Source organism: Parasteatoda tepidariorum, chromosome 3, assembly GCF_982258835.1.
Source record: "Parasteatoda tepidariorum strain Cologne lab strain chromosome 3, Ptep-v5.0, whole genome shotgun sequence".
In the NCBI taxonomy this organism is placed as follows: Eukaryota; Metazoa; Arthropoda; class Arachnida; order Araneae; family Theridiidae; genus Parasteatoda; species Parasteatoda tepidariorum.
The window spans coordinates 49,868,484-49,887,422 of NC_141757.1; the positions used below are offsets into that span (position 1 = coordinate 49,868,484).

At 32.1% G+C, this 18,939-nt stretch overlaps 1 protein-coding gene across 2 annotated transcripts in view; it reads right to left on the bottom strand.

Moving 5' to 3' along the window:
- The window catches only part of LOC107436137 (uncharacterized), a 51,363-nt gene extending 34,899 nt beyond the window's left edge, over nucleotides 1-16,464 (bottom strand). The window contains exon 1 of one of the 2 annotated variants that reach the window (XM_087159292.1): nucleotides 16,282-16,464. In XM_087159292.1, coding sequence (XP_087015418.1) covers nucleotides 16,282-16,333 — 52 coding nt within the window. In that variant the 5' untranslated portion in view covers nucleotides 16,334-16,464. Of the gene's footprint in view, nucleotides 1-49; nucleotides 251-16,281 lie in introns of those variants that run through there. The other variant, XM_087159293.1, reaches the window with a different exon arrangement.
- Between the last annotated feature and the right edge of the window lie 2,475 nt (nucleotides 16,465-18,939).

The following is an 18,939-nucleotide window of genomic DNA, read 5'->3' on the forward strand; positions in this document are numbered from 1 at the left end:
AGCAATGAAGTAAAGACACTTAAAGCTATTTTTTATAAACATTTCAAACCTTGAAGCAATCCCCAAAATACGACAAAATACAACATGCTGTTTACTGTGTATTATGTAAACTAATCATTTTCTGACGATATAATTTTGGAAGAACTAAATTCTCAGCTACGTGCATACGTGAAAGGAAAAGTACCAACTGGCAAAACTCAGGAGTTAAAAACAAACATAAAAGATAATAATAAATTAACGCTTAAACAGTAAAAAGTTACATGAAGTAACTTTCTAACTGATATTAGGTGGAGCTGCATTCTGTCAGAAAATGTAACACTTTAATTATTAAAAATAGGTAGGTTCCCGCAGTGGACTGATCGTTAAGACACGGTTCGCAGCATGTTACCGAAGTCAAGCATCACTGGCTGCTGTCAGTGTGCGGGTGGGTGACCACTTGGATCAGTCTGCGTAGGGATTGAGAGCGTGCGACATTGGTCCTCGTTAAACTGTTCTACCGTAAAATGCTCGATTTTGCTTGCAGTTCATCGGGCTACCGAAGCGAGGGTGTCATCCCCTCTGCAGAGGATCAAAATTGTGATTGCATGTCTTTGGAAGCATCCACAGGGATGTTTCCCAGATCGTCGCCAATATGTCATTGAGCCGCTCTAGTGCGACGTAAATGAACTACAACAACAACAAAAAATAGGTGGTAGGTATTTCATTTACGTCGCATTAGAGCAGCACAATAGGCTATTGGTGACGGTCTGGGAAACAACCCGGAGTATGAACCGAAGACTTGCCATCAAAATGTTGATCCTCTGCAGAGGGGATGGCTCCTCCGCTTTGGTAGTCCAACGATCCGCTCTCCAAGTCGAGCACTTTACGATAAAACAGTTCGACGAAAATCGATACCGCCCACTCTCGGTCCCTACGTAGACTGATCAAAGTGGTCACCCACCTGCTTACTGACCAGAGCCAGTGATCCTTGACTTCGGTGTTCTATTGGAAACCGTGTCTTTACGATCAGTCCAGTGAGGGTAAAAAGTAATTAAGCGAAGTAATTTTTATCACTTTACAACCAGGCAATTTAAGGAGCTTCCACATCCAAAGAGTTTAATCCTGATGACAAACGCTCTGAAATGAGAAGTCAACAAGTTCGAATCTTACCGTAACGTTAAACCGTAAGCGGAACCTATCGTAACCTTTAATGTATCTTTTTGCTCTCCTAATTTGCGCTACATATTTCCCCATTTAGCAAGGGCTTATATGTTGGTTATTGAATTGACATTTGAAGCCTGTATATGCATATATGAACATAAATCCCTTTATCACGTATAATCTGTTTGATTTTTTTGTTAATGTCGCACCAAAACGTGGCTAATAGATTCTTGTTGAAGGTTTGAAATTGATTCTCAGTAATAATGCATATGTACACAATACAACCCTAATTTAGACCATAAAACAGATAGTGGTAATGGTCATCCAATCTTCGCTCCCCGCTTCTGTCCCGCAGTGGACTGATCGTTAAGACACGGTTCCCAGCAGATCACCGAAGTCAAGCATCACTGACTGCGGTCAGTGTGCGGGTGGATGACCACTTGGATCAGTCTGCGTAGGGACCGAGGGTGTGCGGTATTAGTCCTCGTTAAACTGTTCTACCGTAAAGTGCTCGACTTCGCGTGCAGGTCGTCGGGCTACCGAAGCGGGGGAGCCATCCCCTCTGCAGAGGATTAAAATTGCGATAGCATGTCTTCGGATCATCCTCAGGGATGTTTCCCAAACCGTCGCCAATAGCCCATCGTGCAGCTCTAGTGCGACGTAAATGAACCAATCAAACAATCAATCGCTCCACGCTTCTAAATTGCTCAAAAGCGTGTGATCATTCACGGGTCTGAAAGCTTCAGTAACATTTCTTTAGAGTGGATTCCAAGACATATTCTTCCCGCAATGGACTGATCGTAAAGACGTGGTTCCCAGTAGAGCACCGAAGTCAAGTATGACTGGCTGCGGTCAGTGTGCGAGTGGGTGACCACTTTGATCAGTCTGAGTAGGGACCGAGTTTGTGCGGTATCGTGCCTCCTTAAACTGTTTTATCGTAAAGTGCTCGACTTCACGCGCAGGTCGTTGCGCTACCAAAGCAGGGGAGCCATTCCCTCTGCAGAGGATCAAAATTGTGAAGGCATATCTTCGGATCATCGTCAGGGATGTTTCTCAGATACTCACGAATTGCCCATTGTGCAGCTCTAGTGCGACGCTAATAAAGTACTTACCATCTAAAACATATTCGAAGAGAGTGCAATCGGATCAGGGATTATTGGCCAGTACTGTGGGGAATTGATTGTTTGAACCATCTGTTTGTATAGATCATTCAAGGTACAGTACAGCAGATTCAGTTAAGAAGTTGTTGCCTTCTTTTTTTAATTTTTTTTAAATGGATCCGTGATGATCCAGTGATTAGAGAATCGGACTCCGGTAGGGAGGGTCCGGGTTAGATCCTCGACTAGGGGTAACTCACTCGCATACTGATTACAGCCAGTTATGCTTGATTTTGGTGTTCGACTGGGAACAGTGTCTTTACGATCGTGCACTGTAGAGCAAATGCTAGATTGTCAAATTGTATTCCGTTTTAATTAATGTCACGTTAAATATCTTTGTATTGATTCCTTTGTGTTTTTCAGTTGCGTGACATTACTGCTTGATTATCTGATAAAATAGGTCTTGAACTATGATGAAGAACATCTTGGTTTCGATAACTTTGAATTCTAAATAACATGACTGATTTATTAAGTTAGACAATTATCCGGTTTATCATTCTTTATTTCTTACTTATACACATTTGTAGTATGGTGTCTATCTAAAGCACAGCTGTCCCGGGGTTTAACACTATGTGTAGTGTGGAGGTAGCGAGTTCGAATCCCGCTGTTACCCTGGATGTATTTCCGTGCTGTCCTTTTTCTGTATTGTGCTATCTTTTCTTCTACTATACAGTCCCGCAGTGGACTGATCGTTAAGACACGGTTCCCAGCAGATCACCGAAGTCAAGCATCACCGACTGCGGTCAGTGTGCGGGTGGATGACCACTTGGATCAGTCTGCGTAGGGACCGAGGGTGTGCGGTATTAGTCCTCGTTAAACTGTTCTACCGTAAAGTGCTCGACTTCGCGTGCAGGTCGTCGGGCTACCGAAGCGGGGGAGCCATCCCCTCTGCAGAGGATTAAAATTGCGATAGCATGTCTTCGGATCATCCTCAGGGATGTTTCCCAAACCGTCGCCAATAGCCCATTGTGCAGCTCTAGTGCGACGTAAATGAACCAATCAATCAATCAATCGCTCCACGCTTCTAAATTGCTCAAAAGCGTGTGATCATTCACGGGTCTGAAAGCTTCAGTAACATTTCTTTAGAGTGGATTCCAAGACATATTCTTCCCGCAATGGACTGATCGTAAAGACGTGGTTCCCAGTAGAACAACGAAGTCAAGTATGACTGGCTGCGGTCAGTGTGCGAGTGGGTGACCACTTTGATCAGTCTGAGTAGGGACCGAGTTTGTGCGGTATCGTGCCTCCTTAAACTGTTTTATCGTAAAGTGCTCGACTTCACGCGCAGGTCGTTGCGCTACCAAAGCAGGGGAGCCATTCCCTCTGCAGAGGATCAAAATTGTGAAGGCATATCTTCGGATCATCGTCAGGGATGTTTCTCAGATACTCACGAATTGCCCATTGTGCAGCTCTAGTGCGACGCTAATAAAGTACTTACCATCTAAAACATATTCGAAGAGAGTGCAATCGGATCAGGGATTATTGGCCAGTACTGTGGGGAATTGATTGTTTGAACCATCTGTTTGTATATATCATTCAAGGTACAGTACAGCAGATTCAGTTAAGAAGTTGTTGCCTTCTTTTTTTAATTTTTTTTAAATGGATCCGTGATGATCCAGTGATTAGAGAATCGGACTCCGGTAGGGAGGGTCCGGGTTAGATCCTCGACTAGGGGTAACTCACTCGCATACTGATTACAGCCAGTTATGCTTGATTTTGGTGTTCGACTGGGAACAGTGTCTTTACGATCGTGCACTGTAGAGCAAATGCTAGATTGTCAAATTGTATTCCGTTTTAATTAATGTCACGTTAAATATCTTTGTATTGATTCCTTTGTGTTTTTCAGTTGCGTGACATTACTGCTTGATTATCTGATAAAATAGGTCTTGAACTATGATGAAGAACATCTTGGTTTCGATAACTTTGAATTCTAAATAACATGACTGATTTATTAAGTTAGACAATTATCCGGTTTATCATTCTTTATTTCTTACTTATACACATTTGTAGTATGGTGTCTATCTAAAGCACAGCTGTCCCGGGGTTTAACACTATGTGTAGTGTGGAGGTAGCGAGTTCGAATCCCGCTGTTACCCTGGATGTATTTTCGTGCTGTCCTTTTTCTGTATTGTGCTATCTTTTCTTCTACTATACAGTCCCGCAGTGGACTGATCGTTAAGACACGGTGCCCAGCAGATAACCGAAAACAAGCATCACTGGCTGCGGTCAGAGTGTGGGTGGGTGACTACTTGGATCAGTCAGCGTAGGGACATAGGGTGTGTGGTATTCATCCTCGTTAAACTGTTCTACCGTAAAGTGTTCGATTTTGAGTGCAAGTCGTCGGTCTACCGAAGCGAGGGTACCATCCTCTATGCAGAGGACCAAAATTGTAATGGCATGTCTTCGGATCCTCCTCAGGGATTTTTCCCAGACCGTCACCAATAGCCCATTGTGCGGCTCTAGTGCGACGTAAATGAACAACAACAACGATCTTCTACTATACAAAGGTTTATAAGCCTTAATTGAGCACACAAACCTACAAATGTATGTTGTATCAATAAATCAGTCAATCAGCACCTTGTGGTTTTCTCTAGTATGGGCAATTCGTATATTTTAGTTATTGGCTGATTACGTTCTCCGTACTAGATCAATGACGCGTCTTGCTTAGCGACACAGGAAAAAAAATACACCAGAAAGTATTATTAGTAACAGAAACTATGACAGTGAAATTTATGAACTTGTCACTTAAAACTTTTGCTGCAGAGTAACTGATAAATATTTACAAGTTAAGTTATATAAGTGTTTGTCGACAGAAGACCAATCACGATCAATTATCACGAACTAGATGACAAAGTGAGTACAGAAAAAAATCTTAAATTAGCAATTTAAATGAAGATTTTTTATTTCTTTATTTTATGACAATTATATGTACGCAAAACATTAAAAAACGCAAATAGTGTAAAAGTATAAATCCGTTAAGCTCTTAGTTTGCTTTTAAAATCTAGATAATAATAATATATACATATATAATTATTATTATTATCACACATAGGTAGAGAAACTTTGAGCACTTCAGCATGTATTATGTATTCAGAAATAATTTTCAGACATTTTTTTAATTTCGCAAAATCAATATATCATTTGAGTTGTGGAGAAATGTCTTTGTAGCACTTCATTTTTTTTAATGTTTTAGGGACTTGCTATTGAATAATTATGATAAGGAATTTGAAAAATTTAAGAATTCAATATTTTTAGGACTAAATAACATTTAGCTGCTTTGAAAATTTTTGAATGCTTCCAATGGGACAAAACTTAGCTACTTTAATAAAACAGTAAAATCAACTGAAAGCCACTAACACTTGTTTCTAGTAAAAGGTTTTTATAAAAAATATGATTTGAAATCTCTAAAATACTGCACTAATGGGTTGTAATGTTATATGCACTTGTCTGATTTCAGCAAATTTGTTCCAACGTCAATATTGTTCCTCGGAACAGGAAGCAGGGTTTCATCAAGAAAATTTTGATTTATTCAATATTTTAAAAAAAGTTACAGTTCGTCAAATGTCTGGGATTTTTTTGTATTTAAATTTGCTAGTTATCATTTTAACTTGAAAAAAAAATGTAAAGTGTAATTTCTTGAAATTAAGCTTATTTATGAACTGGTGCAAACTTGTTACAAATATTTAAAACTTCATATCGCTCATTTTTCTACCATTACATTACGCAATTAAATTTAATTATTTGATTGACTATAAATCGTTTAATAAATCTCTAAGAAGATATTTTAATTTTATTCAGCTAACTGTGTGTTTAATACATAAATTTTTAAAACTAATACCGCCATTTCTAAAAATTAAAATCCTTATCATTTTCACTTTTATTTTATTTTTTTGTATTAATTTAGGTCAAAGTAAGAGATAAATATTATATTTAGCATTTTAATAATTTATGCTTAGAAATACAACATGAAACAGTGGTGTTTTTCTCCTGTTTTAAAGGTAAAATCCTCCATGCATGGAGCATTTCAAAGCAATAATTGTTATTGTTAAATTGCACTTATTTACAATTATTTACATCTGGGTCGGGATAGCCTGGTTGGTAGGGAACTGGGCTTATGTCCAAGAGGTCGCGAGTTTGATCCCCCCCGGCTGAAGACTCCCCGTGTAGTAAATGGTGACTGATGCACTTTAAATCTGTCGAGTCACAACGTCCTCCATGTTCCCATAACAAATAATACCTCTGGGGATATTGATTAAGGAGTTTCTTTGTCTTCTGGATTGGTTCAAAAGTACAAGGTTACGGAGTTTAACATTAGTAGCCGTAAACCCATAATTGGTTTAAATTATTTACATCTAAGAAAAAGTTATTCATCTTCGAATTTTTTTTTAATTTAAAAAATAAATTAGTGCTACATTATTTAATGTAAATGAACAAAAAAATGAAACTTGCATTTTTTGGACTTTATATTTTAGTACAAATATAATTCTGGTAATCTAACAGATTCTGTAAGTAACTGTAAGACTGTTTTCTTATAATTAAAAAATACCAAAATAAATTTTTGCATGCAATTAGAGCATCAGGAAAAAATACATAGGGTCCCGGTGTTCGATCTGCGTTAAATGGTTAAGGTAAATCAAATTGGAAAGTTTTGTTGAAAGCAAGATCTTTTTTTAAGAGATTTAGATTAAATTAGAATGTTTATAAAAGCTTTTTAAACAAAGGTTACAGTTTACATCAATAGTACGGGTGTCAAACTACTTTCAGAATTGTTTTTAAGTTAGTTACAACATACACAGACTGCGACAGAAGTAATTTTTTAGAAGAAAACGTGGTTGAGGTGATAAATTTCTGATTGCTTTATTCCTGAGGTGTAAACTAGAGATAAATTAAAAATGTTCAACCGCTAATATTGCTGATAGGGAGGTAAATAAACCTTGAAGTTTGTTTTTCCTTTTATTTCTAGATAAAAGGATTTATGGTAATCTTATTATTTAGATCTTTCTCAGTCTAACGCCTACAGATCCGGAAAGAATATTTGCTTAAATTATAGTTTGGAAATATTAAGAGTTTTTAAAATTTACGACCAACGTTTACCTTAGTTATTAGTTTTATTATGAAATAGTCAAGATAAAAATCTGTTTTATTTTATCATTCTTAATCAATTAAAATTTACCGACACTTATAAAATCAATATTAGACCCTCTGACTTTGTAATAAAACAAAAATCTGATAGGAGACTAGGGGTGATTATTCGAACATAAATTTTCACAATTTAATCAAACTGGTTTTGTTTTTGTTTAAACCCGCCTTCCTCAACAGTGATGCGACAGACTTGATAAAAATTTTATTTTCCACACTTAAATACTAATTTGAACTCTAGCAAGCGTATTTTAACCATACTTTTGGAGAGGATTCCAAATATGTATATTAAGAACAATAATTACGGAACACCTTGTATAATGAGTGATATTATAGCATTCTTACCTTATTGCTCAAATCTACTTATGCTTATTCCGAATTGCATTCTATTAAAATTTATTTGCTTTAGAATGTTTAAGTGTGACGTTTCTATTTTATTGGAATATGCTTACGGCAACGAAGAGAATGATTTTAATTCTCAAACTGAAATGTAAGGTATTAAGCAAGCCGCAATTTAAATCAACAAATTCTATATAAACATGCTAACAAACTAATGAATAATTGTTTTAAATGAATAATTGGTTTAAATGAATAATTGGTTTAAATGAATAATTGGTTTAAATGAATAATTGGTTTAAATGAATAATTGGTTTAAATCAATAACTGGTATAATTCAATAACTGGTTTAAATCAATAGTTGGTTTAAATCAATAGTTGGTTTAAATCGATAGTTGGTTTAAATCAATAGTTGGTTTAAATCAATAGTTGGTTTAAATCAATAGTTGGTTTAAATCAATAGTTGGTTTAAATCAATAGTTGGTTTAAATCAATAGTTGGTTTAAATCAATAATTGTTGTAAATCAATAATTGTTGTAAATCAATAATTGTTGTAAATCAATAATTGTTATAAATCAATAATTGTTGTAAATCAATAATTGCTTTGAATCTATAACTGTTTAAAATCTATAACTGTTTTAAAAAAATAAATTTCGCTTCTTTTATACATTTGTATTAAATAAGTTTATATAAACAACTGGAACATTAGATTACAAGTTATTGATTGGATATAAATATAATCATTACTAAATTAATAATCCCAAGAAACTGAAGTGGTAGGGTATTAACTGATAAAAACTTTATCCGCTTCAAAAGTATATAAACAGAAAATAATAGTGGACATGTTTCAAGCACTTCAGAAACAAGTGCCCATTTCCAAGACTTGCCAGAAGTGAATGAGAAGAAACGAAGCTGATTTGAAATAAAAAAACGTTTATATAAATATTGAAATTAAAAAAACCCTAATATTTTCGAAGTGAATGAATTTTTTAATCGGATTAATGATTATTACTGGTTAAAAATATCCTAACTTTTGGAACCTTGTTCGAAGGAACCTTAGGATTTTGTGGAATACCTCCTGGAAACTGCTGATTCAAAACGTTCTTAATAATACGTATATTATTGTTTTTATAGAGAAATAGTAAATACCAAAAAGTCTTCAATAGTTTACAAAATTAGATTTGAAATGAAATTGAGGAAACAAACATTTGAACGCCATTGAAAATTTTATTTCTTATTTTGACAATTTTAAACATGGATGCGTAACAAATGGATGCGTAATAATAGCTAATGAGTAAAAGTTTCCTTGGATTATAATGGTTTTTAGTGAACTTGAACTTTGGGAAATGTTCATTTTTGTATGGACATTAATTATTCAGTAATTATGTGAGTAATAAATACACACTCCCATTTTGACTCATGTCATAAAACTAAAACAAAATGCATGTTTTATTTTTAATTTACTTAAAATAACAAACATTAAAGGGTGATTGAAGAATTAAGTTTTTAAAAGATACTTTTGTAAATTTATAAAATTCATTTTATAAATTTTTATATACTGTAATAGAATTGAAAAAATTTTGTCGTAAAAATAAAAATCATAAGTCAATACAATTGATATACAATTGATATCGATGCAAAATATTGACACAATAATGATAAAAGTTACAATTGATAACAATTGATATTTACGCAATTTTAGAAAAAGAATTAAGTAGAATGAAACAGGATTCCCATGAACTTTCAGTAATCTAATAGGAAATTTAAGCTAAAATGACTGCCTGCTTTAAGATGACAGATTTTTCTGAAATTATCAATTAATAATTTATTTATATATTTTTTTTAAAAAAATATTCTTTTCTAATTTTCAGATAATTAGAGGCAAAGTTATTGCTGGTTTAGAAACTTGAAACGACATTCTAAAACACTTGAATGGAATTGAAACTTTAAAACTGAATGTTCGCAAAGTAGTTATAAACTATTAATCTCAGTTATTTGTTTAAAAATGTCCTTGCAGTGAGTTTAAAAATGTTTAATTAAATCTGAATCTCTGAAAAACTATTTTGGAATATTTTTATTCAAGAGAGTCATTATTACTCATCAACTGAACTCAGTGGCACAACAGCCCATAGAGGGCCAAGGCCTACTGCTCCCATCTCAGTTTTCTTGAGCTTGGGCTCTGGGGTGCATGAGCAGATGTTCCGGCTGTCAACTGAACGCAGAAACCCCAGCGTTTAGTCTCCAAGCATGCTTGGTACTCATTTTATAGACCCACTGAAAGGATGAAAGGCTTATTCAACCTCACCCAGTCCGAGGATCGAACCTAGGACCTGTGGTAGTAGAGCTGAAGCGCTATCACTTAGCTAGCGGGCGTCACTTCTAAGCTAATGTTTTAAAAAATCATGGGTGCGTTATGAATTATATTTACAGATTTTTGAACGAATGTTTTTTAAATATGAGTATTTTACATCAATGTAAATGGAAAAAAGGGTAACAAAACTAAAACATAAATGAATATTTTAAAACACTTTTGACCACAAATACATATTTTTTTAAAGAAAATATAAGCATGAAAATTCTTAGTTTTCAGGTATTTTAACTATAGAGTGGTATTTGAAAAACGGAAATTTTGCAAGTTTTAACAAATATTTACAGTCTATAATAAATTTTCTGAGTATCTTCTTCATACGGGGTTAATCGCTGGAATTTCTATACATTTTAGATAAGATTAAACTAATTTCGTGGTTGGGAACAATATGAAACTTAAAAACGCTTTTACTTATCATTATCGTGCTTTATTTATAGTTATTATGTTTTATTCTTTGATCAGTAAACATGGTGAATAAATTATAAATGCAGAACTAATATGGAAACTAATATAAAAATTAATATAGAAACTAATTTAGAAAAAAGTGTATTTGTTTTTGAAAAGTTTTTACTTTTTAATATCATGTGGTATTTTACTGAGAAATGGTTTTAAATTTTATTTCATGAACAAAATAAAAACCAAAAAAAATTTTGAAGGCGAAGAAAATTTATTACTGATAGTGTGTTTTAGACTTCTAGCCAGCGAATGTCAAAAATTATGCAGAGTACGCAAAAAAAACTCAACTATGCTAATTAGTGCAGATGATACGTTGAGCTATGAAATTAGACACAAAAAACGTATTTTTCTGAATAAACATACCTTTTTTTTCTCGACGGATTCAGATGTTTTACCCCTAAAATCAATGGCCGCAATCTGGGCAATATGGTTCTAATAGCTTGGTCAGGTTCAAAGTTTGGACCCCTTAACGTTAATTTTAATTTTTGTGCAAATCACCATGTAGACAACTTTTTAAACGAATTGAAAAATTTTTGCGCACAGTTATAAAATTCATTTATCCAAAGATAATGTTTTGCAGAAAATTAATTTCTGTAAATATTTGTTATTTTTTAATATTTCATTTAATACTGATCGAAAAGATTTTGAAATATAAGGTATAAAAGTTTTTTTAAATCGTTTTAAAGAATGTAATTTTATGTGACAAAAAAAAGTTGAGCAAAATCGATCGAATTCATCCTTAGAAATTGAATTTTAAGTATAAGATAATTTTAAAATTCGATTTCTCAGGCACTATTCGACCGATTTTGCTCAAATTTTGTTTTTTTTTTGTCATGTAAAATTACATTCCTTAAAATGATGTAAACAAAATGATATGCCTTACATTTCAAAATCTTTACGGCTAGAATTAAATGAAATAATAAATATTTGCTAAATTACTTTTTGATTGAAGTTAACTTTGGACAAATGAATTTAATAATTGTGTGCAAAATTTTTTCAATTTGCTCAAAAGATTCTCGAGATATGCTGGTTTTCGCAAAAAGTAAAATTAACATTGAGGGGTTCAAACTTTGAACCACTCGTCTGACTAAACTACTAGGACCATATTTTTCAGATGGCAGATTTTGGGGGTAAAAAAACGAATAAGTCGAAAAAAAGGGTGTGTTTATTCAGAGAAAGTATGTTTTTGCGTCTGATTTCGTAATTTAAAGTATCGTCTGCCCTAATTAATTTGCATATTTGAGGTCACCCCCCGAAACATTAAGATTGAGTCCTAGAATGTGAAGATTCGATAAAGTTATTCTGGGTCGTCAGTTTATTTTTTGCGCACTCTACATTGGGGTCTAATATTTAACTGAAAAAGAATGACAATTTAAATGAGATTTCTTTAAATTATTATTGGGCCAATGATATTAAAAGGGAGAATAATTCAAAATCAGTATATTTAAGAAAACAGATATATTATGAGTTTGAGCCTTAAAGGCGATTCGTAATGAAAGGTGATTCGTCTTATATTAAACCAGACAAGTTGACTTTTTTTATTTTTAACTTTAATCGTTATTGCTTTCCCCTACCTTGACCTCGATTAATAACGATTTGTTATAGTTTAGGAGCATTTCTTATTGATTTTAAACATTAATTTACAACACCTAAATGTGTATAGATTTTTTATGCCCAAAGATCCAAAAAACATATGTTAATGGTAGAAATTGTTAAACACCCTGCATTCATGTAACTAAACACCTTGATGAGTCACTGGATGAATAGTCTGTGAGAAATAAAGTTCAGAATGAAGTATTTATTATGAAAAATGCCAGAATTTGTATCTTTTATTTTTTTGAGATATTATAAAACCGTTTCGTTTCTTTCTAGATATAGCATAAACGGTCAAAAGTTTAAGAACAAAACAGAATCTGGTTAATATAGAAAATAATTTTTGAGTAGGAAAAAATAGTTACGTCAATTAGAGCTTGTTTAGGTGTTGCCACAGTTACAAAGACAACGAACCCGGCATTGTAAAAATGAAGAAATAAATTTGAAATAATGAGTGTTTAGAAAGATTCTTTTTCAGTTGAGTCATTAGTAAAATATTTTTCAACCAGAAAAGTAATTTACATTTTGTGAAAATAACACGTAATCAAGAGAAGGGAAATTAACGCTTGAAAATAATATAATACAAACATATTGTGCTCCAGTTTTAGATGAAGTATTTCATGTATTGAGTTATTTATATATTTTAAACACCTCCTTTTTACTTTTAATTACCTCATAACACTATACATATTATCTATTTTATTTCGAATTATCAGAAAAAGGACTTGTACAGGGTAAATTATCACAGTGGTTACGAACTTGAGGAAAGGTATGCCGCATAATAAAGATTTAGAGTTGAATAGCAGCCTCGTGTCCTACTTAGCATTTTCGGTCTGACCGTGAAAATACAATTTTATTTATCTAAATTATCTTATTTTATGACAATTCAAAATTTTCTGGGAAATATTGTCAACAATTGCATTTAAATAGCACCAAAAATAGCTATTTTTATCGTAATAAAATCATGGCAATATACTATCTGAGCTCCTAAAGTGAAGGTTTTTTTTTGTTTTTGGAAATTGGTGGCAGCGTTATAATTTGTATTTAGTGTTTTGAACTAAAATTAATTTGCTGTTTAAATATTTGATCATTTTACATCTATGTAAAAAGAAAACAAGGCTAAGGAAAACGTAACAAAAGTTAATGTTTTAATACATTTTTGATGTGATTGAGTCAATTTTCCCCCGCTTCGAACTTTGCCCCTATTACGACCACTGCTGCACATTACTTTTTGAAGGAAATGAAATTTTTGAAAATTCTTGTATCAAGTATTGAATTTGCAGAGTATTATTTTGAAAAAATTCTACAAATTCAAGAAAATTCTACATGTTCTAACACGTACTTATCATCCATTATAAATTTACTTGCTGGATAACCGTTCGTTCTTCATATAGGGTTGATCACTAGAATTTATTTTGAGTTATCAGCAAACAGACATGAGAGGGATGACAGTGATTGCGGAAAGAAGCGGTTTCATAATGATTCAGAATTGTAAACCAACCTCGTAGCATTCTTATCATTTAGGACTGGCCATTGAAATAGTACTTTTATATATCTAAATTATCTTACATTATCTTAATTCTACGTTTTTTTAAAATTATTGTGGAAAATTGCATTTATTTAGACCCAGAAATAGCTATTTTATCACAGTATGATTTGGTGACCAATTCTTGCATATCGCCAAAATGATCGCCAAATCATTAATATGCGATGAAACAGCAATTTCTGATCCTATTAAGGCTATTTTTTTTAAGGCTACGTAGTAATATGAAATAATGCTTTTTTGCGACTAATACTATTTTTATAACTGTTGTGAATTTGCAACAGTTACTCATGACCATTAGGCCATATTTAGTTTATCTAAGGTCAGCGCTGTCTACGTTTACTTTGAAAATGGCACAAAACGTCAATAAGGAGAAAAGCCCTTGTTTTGTGAAAATGAAAAGTGCTAGTGGTCTAATTTTTTAATATTTAAAAACTGAGCCGTGATGGCTCAGGAGATAGAGCGTTCGCCCTCCAAAGAGGTGAGCCAGGTTCGAATCCCAGCAACGGCTGGTCGATAGGAATTCCATAACCAGCTTGTACCGACCACAGTGCTGACGTAGAATATCTTCAGTGGTAGACGGATCATGGGTTAGTCCCCTTGTCAATCTAACCAGGGCAGGTTTTCATGGTCTTCTTTTCCATGTAACGCAAATGATGATTAGCTCCATCAAAAAATCCTCCACGAAAGCAAATTAACTGGAGTTCCCTTGTCTTTCGGATTGGGTTCAAAATTACATGGCTGCAGAGTTGAACATTTGTAGTCTTAAACCCAAAAATTGGGTCTGCTGTTCAACGACGGTTATAAAATATTTAAAAACTCACTCCAATGCTTCATTATCTGGGCTCGCAAAAATTTGCAAAAACTGAGAGACAATGATTTTGACAATTTTCATCTAGATGGAAAAATGTCGCCAAATTGACAATTTTCAATAAAGTTTAATAACTTTTAAATATTTAAGTTATTTGTTTGCTCTAAAACCCAGATAATTCTTCACTGTAAGATTATATATATAGTTTAAAATCATAGCTTTACTCCAAGTGTAAGATACTTAAAATATGTTTTTTTTTATTGTCCTTGGCGGCAGAGCTCCGAAAAGCAGCGTTAAAATATAATATTTAACAATAATGTAAAATTGACGAAAATACAGTTTAGATAAATAAAAGTAACGTTTCAAATGCGCATGAAAAGTCTTGCGTTAAGGAGAAGGCGCTTTTACGACGTACGATGACATTTATGGTTCGCAAAATTTCAATCCTTTGTTTACCTCTTCTCTAAGTTTGTAACCGCCGCGTAGAAAGAGCTCAGTGCAACGACAAGTATTATCTAACATCTAACAACACGTATCTTAACTCTCTAACTACAAGTATTTATCGATGTAAATAGAATAGTTTGGATAGAGTACGCTGTCTCGATCCAAACTGATTTTGTTTCTAAATAATACAGTTAAAATAGAATACATGTTTAGAATAACATATATTTAAAATATTATATATTTAGAATTATATATATTTATAATACAATACATATTTGTCAAAAACAAAATTCTTTAAACTTTATAAAAGCATCAGTTTTACACGAAATTCCTGGATCAAATAAATTCACGCTGATCTTATTTGTTCTTAACCCTGATTTCATTTAAATGTAAATGGAATAGAAATAGAACATTTAATGGAAATTTAATATCCGTTAGAAATCAAGCAGTTTCAGACATTTATTCTACGTACTTCATTCTTTTAAAATTTTAAGAATTATTTTATGATAATACAAAACAGTAGACACTACTGTAACAATTAAAGTAGGAATAAATGCAGTAAGAGTGTATATATGAATAAGTATAAATTGTAATAGGGTATAAATTGTAATAAGGTATAAATTGTAATAAGGTATAGTTGTAGTAAGGTTTAGTTTTTGACATGTATTATCGAAAATTGAACGTTGATTTAAAGTTCTGCTGACATTTTTATTGTTTTAAATATTTTTTAAATTACAGCATAACTTTTTCTGAGTTCTTATAACTTTAATGGTTGAGGTTTTAAGTTATATTTGATTATGTATTTAAAATACACTTGCATATTATCTTGAAAGTTGCATCCGGCAAGATTAAATGTCTATTTTTGATATCAATGACTGATTATAAAAAGTTGAGGAAAAAAAACAAAGTTTAAGTCTCCATATCTTATCAATGAGGTGAAAATTGATAAGAATTCGTTTATTTAATAAGCAACTGAATTGTAAATTTGTTTTATATCTAACATTAAATTATTTAAAATTGATTTTTAAATTTTAATAGTTTTATTTACTTTTTGAAGAAAACTAATTTTGTTCCTTATTTGTATTTAGTCAATTGTTTTGAGCAAAAGTAATTTTAAAATTTTTCTATACAAACGAAGTGAATATATTTATGTTAACTGGCTTAAAAAGTAATTTTTATTTCAGATTCATTTATTAAATTAGATATCAATAATCAAAAATTATATTCGTGATGCAATTTCGTAGTTACTTTTATAACAATTTCCGGCTACACATATGATGCAATTTTTACTTACCGTTTATAAAACTTCCTAAAATAAAAACTGCAATATGCAGTTTTTTCATCATTTCACATAGACACCAATTATTTTTCAACACAACAGCTAGGAAATCCTTTTCTTAACACAAAGTGCTTTAAAGGATTATCAACAAATGAAAGGATTTTATCATTCTTTTCCTAGACCTTAAGTAATCACGTAGATTCAAGATCACACTACGTCTTTTGACAGCACTTTATCTTATCTGAAAAAGGACAGTTCTATAATATGACCCTTACAATGCAGCAATTTTTACAGAGCTGTAAAGTGCCCTACAGATTTTACAGAATCACAAACAATTATTTTGCATTGTAAACGAAAGATATTTTTCTTCTTACATAAAACTGACTACACGTTTGGAGATAATGAATGAGTAAAAATTGTAATTTTCAGAATCGACCCTCTGAATTTCTACCATTATGGGGGAAAATAAAGTAAAGAAGACCGGTTTTTATTGTTGTTGACTGAGTCAACGATGCGCTATTGTCGTTGTTTACATCAGGGGTTTTTGTCTTTCTGCTATGGGTGTCCTTGCGAATTAAATAATATCTAAAAAAAATATACTTAAATACTTTTCTGGGTATGAATCGTTATTTAGTCATTTTAATTAACGCACTCATTATCTGAAAGTTTATTTTTCTTTCAAAAAGATGGATTTCTTATTACTTTATGTTATAAGACAAATAATTTCGTAAGTTTTTTGAATAAATTTATTTCATTGTTTTAAAATGTTTGGCTAAGTTCGTCTTCAGGTATATAGGAGTTCCTTGGTCTACAGTGATCTTTTATTTTGTATCCACCTTGTTTTTTTTCTTCTTTGTCCTGGCAGATTTATTAGAACTGGTTTAGAACTGGCAGATTCGAACTGGTGCTATTAAACTAAACATTCCTATCTTCACTTGATAGACTGCTTATACGGGGTTCCAATATTCCTAAGTTACCAATGATATTTCTTTTTACTTTGTTTCCTTTTTTCTTTTCCCATCACATTTAGTTTATTGCATTATTTTACTTCCTTCTGAAGTTTGACGCATTGCCATTATTTCATTTACTGGTACAATTAAACTATACGTTTAATTCAAAAATTTGCGTATAAATTGTTTCTTCTTAGCAGTATAGATATTTTGGAAACAAATATAGTTAATATTTAATTTATTAACCCCTTAACGATTGGTTAATTTTCAAGAAAACGGTCATAAAAGTGTCTATTTTGCCAAATACACGTATTTGATTAGTGCTAGTATCTAGTTTAAAATAAACTAACTATTTACAATTACCTTAAAAATATCCTGGTACTGCTATAAGGTGTGTAAAATGAGAAATAAAATGTTTTCCGGGCAAAAGAAATGAATTAGTTTTATTCTTATTGGCGCATTACTACGGAACACTCCATCCCGTCAATATCACGGGAGCTAGAAGGAAGGGGTTAATATAGTTTATATTTTCACAAGAATGGTAAAAATTTAAGTTAAGTAATAAAAAATAAGAAATTAAAATTTAAAAACTAATTTCCTACTTTACCTTCCTCTTTCTTCATTCTAAAGAAAATATTTCGTCATAAAAAGTTTTTTAAAGAAACATATGTTCTCATTTTGCTAGTTTGCCAAATTACCGATTATATTAAAATCAAACTGATTAAAAATAAAATTAAGTTCAAGCGATTCGTTTATTTTCAAAAGTGTTTTAGATTAACCACCTTTAACTATTTATTTTAAAAATCGTAAGATGTTCAAGGTTTTTGAAAAAAATAAATAAAAAAATGTAATTTAAAATAAAAATAAATTATGAAAACAGTATCATTATAGAACACTATACATAAAACGAAATATGTTTGTTTTGTCAATGAGAAAACTACATTTATTACAAAAATATTTAAAGCTTTAATATTCAATCAATCATACATCAATCATCGGTGACTCATATTTTCCGTTTAGGCCGTTCAGTCTTCTGTTATTGATAGTGTGAATTATAATAAAAATCAAAAAAATTTACATTCTCCTAAAAATTTATTTAAATTTGTTTATGAAACTTTGTTTGTTAAAAAGCGAATTTATATTTATTTCAATCTGTAAGCAGTACGCTTTATATTGCTATATCACAATAAGAGCCCTTCTAAGCAACGCACGTGACCTAATGAGGATTTCCTTAAAAATACGCTTGATGCTCAACGTGTTAAGGTAGAAAGATTCGACAGATTTTGAGCTTTCAAAATTATTGTTTCTTTTTGACGTTGTCTCTTTTCAATAATATCCCATGTTTTTAGTTCATCGATTATTTAAAACTCTGGTTTCAAGAATTTCACTACCTTTTATTAATTCCTGAATCGAACAAATTGCTTTCAAATTCTATGGAAAATGAGATAAGTGGATTGATTGTTTTGTCATAGAAAATCTTTTCTCTCATTTCTTCTCAGAAAAATCTTTAAAATTGTTCGATTCACGTTTGTCAAAAACTAACGATACATTTGTCTAAGTTCACAGCGAAACCGATCTTCAAGGGTTTATCTCTATTGTCACTTTTGCTAACTCCTTTAATCCATTTTATTTTAGATGCTGAATACAATTTTACTAAGCCTCTTTATAAGTCCTTGAAAAATGTTGTCATATTTTTTATACAGTCCCTCGTTACTTCTAACCA